Below are 6,861 nucleotides of genomic sequence, written 5' to 3'. Positions count from 1 at the left end.
GCTGGCTGGCTCTGCCTTGAAAGCTGCAGAACGACACCATCCTCACGAATCATATTGATGGGAGCGAGTAAGCGCATCAGAAGAGCCTGGCACCCCAAAGTTAGCTCAGGTGGTTAGAGCGTGGTGCTGATAATGCCAAGGTCCAAGGTTCAGTTCCTATGCGGGCCACCTGCATATTCCTACCTTGCAGGGGGTTGGACTGGATGACCCTCTGGGTCCCTTCCGACTCTACAACTCTGTGATTCTATTCTCACAGTGGTCGAAACCAGATGTCCTCAAATGGGAAGCCTGCAGACAGGACCTGAGTGCAACAGCAGCAATTATATTGCTGTCCATTATGTCCATAAGTCCAGTGTCCAGTTCAAGGGAAGTAATAGCATCATTCCATTCAGCCATGGTCAGACCACACGGGGGAGACCTGTGTCCAGTTCTGGGCGCCACAATTTAGGAAGGATGTTGACAGGCTGGAAGGTGTGCAGAGGAGGACGACCAAGATCATCAGAGGTTTGGAAACCAAGCCTGATGAGGAGTGGTTGAAGGAGCTGGCCATATTTAGACCGGAAAAGAGGAGACTGAGAAGAGATATGATAGCCACTTCCCAATATCTCAAGGGCTGCACATGGAAGATGGAGCAAGCTTGTTTTCTGCTCCTCTGGAGGATAGGACGTAAAGTTACAAGGGAGAAGATTCCAATGAAAACATGAGGAAGAACTTTCTGACAGTAAGAACTGTTCAACATTGGAACAGTCTCCCTCTGGAATTTGTGGACTCTCCTTTGGAGATTTTTGAACAGAGATCAGATGGCCATCCGCCATAGATGTTTTTGCTGAGATTCCCACACCGCAGAGGGTTGGACTAGATCACCCTGAAGGTGGCTTCCGGCTCCAGGATTCCAGGATTCTATAAAGTGTTGGCTATTTGCATAGAAGGGGAAGAAATGGAGGCAGTGAGAGATTTTACTTTCTTGGGCTCCATGAGCACTGCAGATGGTGACAGCAGTCACAAAATTAAAAGACGCCTGCTTCTTGGGAGAAAAGCAATGACAAACCTGGACAGCATCTTAAAAAGCAGAGACATCACCTTGCCGACAAAGGTCCGTATAGTTAAAGCTATGGTTTTCCCAGTAGTGATGTATGGAAGTGAGAGCTGGACCGTCAAGAAGGCTGGTTGCCAAAGAATGGATGCTTTTGAATTCTGGTGCTGGAGGAGACTCTTGAGAGTCCCATGGACTGCAAGAAGATCAAACCTATCCATTCAGAAGGAAATCAGCCCCGAGTGCTCACTGGAAGGACAGATCCTGAAGCTGAGGCTCCCAGACTTTGGCCACCTCATGAGAAGAGAAGACTCCCTGGGAAAGACCCTGATGCTGGGAAAGATGGAGGGCACAAGGAGAAGGGGACGACAGAGGACGAGATGGTGGGACAGTTTTCTCGAAGCTACCGGCATGAGTTTGACCAAACTGCGGGAGGCAGTGGAAGACAGGAGTGCCTGGTGTGCTCTGGTGCAGGGGGTCATGAAGAGTCGAACACGACTAAACGACTGAACAACAACAAAATTTGCAGATTAGTTGCACTGCAGATAGCCAAATTAATTATCACCCTGGCTTTCTCATCTCCTTTTGACCAAGCGTCACAGGGTCAGGAGGGTCATCAGTTACAGAAGTCCACACTTTTCGAGAAGTCAAAAGTGCCTCCACCCGAAACGACCATAAACTGTAGTTCTCACCTGTCAGCTGTGGGGAAATGTCAGAGCTTTCTCAGCTTCTGGAATCCGGTCAACCATTCTGGAACTCTTCCAGACCCACACCAACAGGAGAAGGAGTTTTCAAACCTTTCTCAAAGTCCAAAAAATGTGCAGTCATCCACTCAGCAGCTGGGCCCATAACCAAAGAGGTTGGCTATTTGCAGATTAGCTACGCTGCAGAAGGCGTGCTGGGGAGACCACACATTCAGGAAAGGCAAAATAACTTTTGCTAGGTTTTAATAACAAAAACAAAAAACCCTTTTACACTAAATTACAATACAGTGGTACCTCGGGTTACATATGCTTCAGGTTACATATGCTTCAGGTTACATACGCTTCAGGTTACAGACTCTGCTAACCTAGAAATATTACCTCGGGTTAAGAACTTTGCTTCAGGATGAGAACAGAAATCGTGCTCCGGCAGCGCAGTGGCAGCAGGAGGCCCCATTAGCTAAAGTGGTGCTTCAGGTTAAGAACAGTTTCAGGTTAAGAATGGACCTCCAGAACAAATTAAGTTCTTAACCCGAGGTACCACTGTATATCAATAAGCATGACCCATCCACCAGGGTACTGAGAGAGCTACATGCTGCTCTTTATATACCATACCCAACAGCTTAATTACTACAACTTAACAGCACCTGCTATACTGCTTCACGGCTGTAAAACTAGGTCACGTTATTTGCTCTGGCCTTTAAAGAAATACACATCTTGTGGAACAATAATGAACCTTCAAATTTAAAGAGACCATTCAAAATAAAGATGTTAATCAGCCAAAGTCCTGGTTAAAGAGGAGCCAATTCTCTGCTGGCTATGCTTCCTTCTCACTCTTCATTTACTTATTTATTTAGCTAATGTACGTACTACCCTTTGCACGAGCCACAGGGCAGTTCACAACAGGCAAATCCATAAAACAACACGATATTTAAAACAAAATAAAAACACCACAAAGGGCTTGCCCACACTGGATCTCTTCCCAATGTCATCCTGAACCTCCCTACCCTCCCCTACCACTTTAAATGCATGCTCTTTAAAAATACTGATTATTTTGGATTATCCAAGGATGGGGAAACCATGAGAAAAAAGCCCTGGACACCAATGAGGCTGCAGTGTGGAAATCTCTGCATTAATGGGGAGGCAATTTGGTGCAAATCCACAATCTACTCTGGTTTGTGGACAAGCTGAAAGTTTGGGTGTCTGAAGATGACAGGGTGTGGCTTCTCCTCTGCCCTAACCCAGAAATCTTGATCTTGCTGACCTGGTGTTCACCTGGGTGCCTCCCTTGGCAATTGCCTCACCAAGGAGCCATGCAAGGAGCCAACATCTTCACTGTCAGCAGCCCTGGAGACCGGTTCTTGCCCTTGTCTGGCTGCCTGGCCCAGCTAAGCCTCATCTGTTCCTGCTTTTCCAGCTTGGATTGTTGGATAACTCTGCCATTTGTTGTTCCTACTCCGGCATCCATCTTTTGGTTTCTAGGTTTCCTTGATCATCCTTGGTTTCGTAGGCACGCAAAGGCTAAAAACCCCACTTGGAAGGCCTTGCTGAGTCAAAACTTGTTTTAAAGAACAATAATTCTATAAGTTGTGTGCCCTTGTTTCTCAGTCTGATCCTTTTACATGGCTTTGTATGTTTTGTGGTATTTTATGCATTGTGATTTGTTGTTATTTTTATTGATTATAGATTAACAATTCTTTATTGTAATTGATAAGTGTTTGGTTGTTATTTGTTGGTGTTTAATTTTACTGTTTACGATTGGATTCTAATGGATTATTGCTTTATTTGATATAAATAGTTTATTTTAAAATTATTGTGACTTTTTATATTGGATTAGATTGTTACTATTAATGTGTGACGTATTTATTTTTAATTTTTGTGTGTGTTCAAAGCTGCCCAGATGCGTGGGATATACCGTATTTTTTGCACCATAACATTCACTTTTTTCCTCCTAGAAAGTAAGGGGAAATGTCTGTGCGTGTTATGGAGCAAATGCCTACGGATGGCGGGGGCAATCTGCTGCAGTCGTGAGCAGAGGATCCATGGTTCCCCTTCCTTCCCTCCTCCGTGGCTCGCTTTGAAACAACAAAGCGGGAGAAGAGCTGCTGAGTGGGGAGGAGAGAGGGACAGAGAGCCTGCTTGCTTTAAAGGAGCAAAGCGGGAGAGGAGAGGAGCCGCTTACATGAGTGTAAGCGGCTCCTGTCCAGTTGGTTCCTTTAAACCAAGCAGGCTCTCTGTCCCTCTCTCCTCCCCACTCAGCTGGCTAAATAGCAGCAAAGTTTTTCAGCGAGCCGGGGAGGAGGGAGAGAAGCAGAGCCTGCTTGCTTCTCCTCTTATACCCCTCTTCTGCATTATTAACAGCATCCTTCTCCACCCACTCCACGCGTGTCCCTTGTCCCTTGAGTGCTTTTCCTTCCCTCCCCACTTAAAACGTGGTTACAAAGCACGGATCCACATGGATCCTCAGGATTTTTGCACTGGGTCACCCCAAATTCACCATCAGATCACATAGCATGTCCATGGCTACAGCTTGCACCAAAAAATTCACGCACCCACTGTTGCCTGGGGCCGCAGTGGTGCAAAAACGTGGTTACAAAGCATGGATCCGCATGGATCCTCAGGATTTTTGCATTGGGCTACCTCAAACTCACCGTCAGATCACATGTCTGTGGCCAAAGCATGAACCACAAAAATCATACATCCACTGTTTTGTTTAGAATATTTTTTTCTTGTATTCCTCCTCTAAAAACTATGTGCGTGTTATGGTCGGGTGCGTGTTATAGAGCGAAAAATACGGTAAATAAAATAATAATAATAATAATAATTACATCAGTCATGAACTGTCATCTGCAATATGCAGCTGACAGTACTGACCTACCTTACAGGGCTCTTTTAAGGAGTTGCCAAGGTTGTGGTTGTCAGCGCTTGTGGGTTTTCAGATACTTGGCGCACAAGCATCCAAATTAGGCGCTCCTTAACTTTTCCTCATAGCTCAGTCGGTAGAGCAGGAGACTCATAACATCAGGGTCCTGGACTCGAGCCCCATGTTGGGCAAAAGATTCTTGCATTTCAGGGGGTTGGACCAGTGGTGTAGCGTGGGGGGTGCAGGAGGGCCCGGCTGCACCGGGCGCAACATCTGGGGGGTAGGGTTAGGGGGCGCAAATCCACGGGTTAGGGGGCGCCAATTACTTGCCTTGCCCCGGGTGCTGACAACCCACGCTAAGCCACTGGGTTGGACTAGATGACCTGTCCTCTCTGCGATTCTAAGTGCAACTTGGCGCTCTGCCTGTTTACTCAGAAGCAAGCCCTATCAAGGAAGTAGAGCTTCCTCTCAGGTAAGTTTGTGTAGGCTTTGTTAACGGAGAAATCCGAGGGCTCCCTTGGACAAAAAGCAAAGACACCAACCAGGAATATTAGAGCAAACCGGCAGCCAGAAGGCTTGGCCTTTATTGAAGACTGTCGCGACAGGACTCTAACTCACAACAAGACGAAGCAAGATGGAAGCCCCCAACAAAAAAGCCCCCAAACTTTTATTAGCTGCTAATTCCCATGTTACACCCCCCAACTGCATCACTAATACATCATGGTTACATCATGGAAGGGGAGGTCTGGTGGCAGTAATCTGTGCATCCTGGACCCTGCCCCATGGTTCTCCTTGTCCTCCACCAAACACCCATCAAGTGTAACAAAAGAGATATTTCCATTTCCCTGTTTCCCAGCCAAGTGAATTACAACCTTTGGTCTTCATCTGGGTTTGTTATTTCTGGAAGGGCTACCTGTCTGGCACTCAGGTATCAGGAGGCCAGGAATTATCACTAAGGCAGAGGGGCTGCTGAGTAGCTGAGCTCACGTCTACATGAATTTCTGAAGTTTTCCCAGTGAGCCAGTACGCAGATACATTGATCAGTGAATTCTTACATTTGCTATTGTGCAGCAGAGGCCCTTTGAATAGAAAGGAAGAAACTGTGATGAAGTGTTTTGTGGGGACAAATCACAAAAGTCACAAAAGTGATTGTGCTGATTTTGGTAGTGGGCTGCATGTGCATGATATCTGCTGGAGGGGCAACCCCCCCCCCCCCAAACCTATACATAAATTCCTGCAACAACTTCCAGGAGCCTAAAGGTGCCCAACTTGCTTGGTATTTATTCCTTGCATATTATCTCGGAGAGTACATCCTATTTGTCCCTAAGATGACCCAGTCAGTCAGGCTCAGCTGAGAAACGGTGACTAAATTTCCAGCGTTGGCTTTTAGGCACTCTTCCAATGCAAACCCCTTGTGTTTCGGCAAACCGCTTAGGGATTTCATTTCCAGCTCGGCAATATGCAAAGCAACAGCAATACCCAAAAACAATAAGGAGGAGGAGGAGGAACAGATCCCTTGCTCGGGGCTCAATCCTCCCTCCATCCCGTCTCCTCTCGGATCTCCCCCAGTTATGCCGCGTAGGCGGGCGGGGTGGCTGCAGCGCAGGGGCGAAAAGCACTCCAGACATGCTCAGAGGCACTCTTGCCCCGCTGCGCTCCAGCAGGTGCCGAGCTCTGCCCAGTTTCAAGGCACGTTCCGGGGCTCAGCCCTGCCTGCGATTAGTAGTCCGCCCCCCCCCCCCAAAGCAAGGACTCCGCGCCTCCCCCTCCTCTCCATTCACGCCTCGCCCGCCCTAGCTCAGGCCCCGCCCACCAGCCTCGAGCCCCGCCCCGGTTGCCGTGGGAACGGGACGCGCCGGATGGCGGCGGAGGCGGCTCTGGGCTGATTCCCCCTCCGGAGCAGAAAGAGGAGCGCCATGGCCAAGAACAAGGTGGGCGGCGGGGGGGATGAATGGGTTGGTGCTGGGGGGGGGGACACTGGGTGGGAGGGGGCATTAGGGTGGGGGAGGGGAGTAGATGGGGGGGTACCTCCATATGGTCTCGTGACATTTCCAAGGAATGTGCCCTCCAGCTTTGCACAGGTGTAAATCGGGACCTGATTCTGACACCCCAGTTGTCACATGTAAGAGGATATTGTAGAGCCCAGCGCTTTGCTGTAGGCTCTCCTCCTGCACGATTAAAGGTAAAGGGACCCCTGACCATTAGGTCCAGTCGTGGCCGACTCTGGGGTTGTGGTGCTCATCTCGCTTTATTGGCCGAGGGAG

At 48.4% G+C, this 6,861-nt stretch overlaps 1 protein-coding gene across 3 annotated transcripts in view; it reads left to right on the top strand.

Moving 5' to 3' along the window:
- The first annotated feature begins 6,417 nt into the window (after positions 1-6,417).
- The window catches only part of TTLL9 (tubulin tyrosine ligase like 9), a 53,134-nt gene continuing 52,690 nt past the window's right edge, over positions 6,418-6,861 (top strand). For all 3 annotated transcript variants that reach the window (XM_083744505.1, XM_083744506.1, XM_083744504.1), the window contains exon 1: positions 6,418-6,528. In XM_083744505.1, the coding sequence (XP_083600631.1) occupies positions 6,514-6,528 (15 nt within the window). In that variant the 5' untranslated portion in view covers positions 6,418-6,513. The remainder of the gene's footprint in view (positions 6,529-6,861) is intronic.

This window comes from Podarcis gaigeae (genome assembly GCF_964106915.1).
Source record: "Podarcis gaigeae genome assembly, chromosome: 6".
NCBI classification, from domain to species: domain Eukaryota; kingdom Metazoa; phylum Chordata; class Lepidosauria; order Squamata; family Lacertidae; genus Podarcis; species Podarcis gaigeae.
This window is presented reverse-complemented; position numbering and strand designations above follow the sequence as displayed.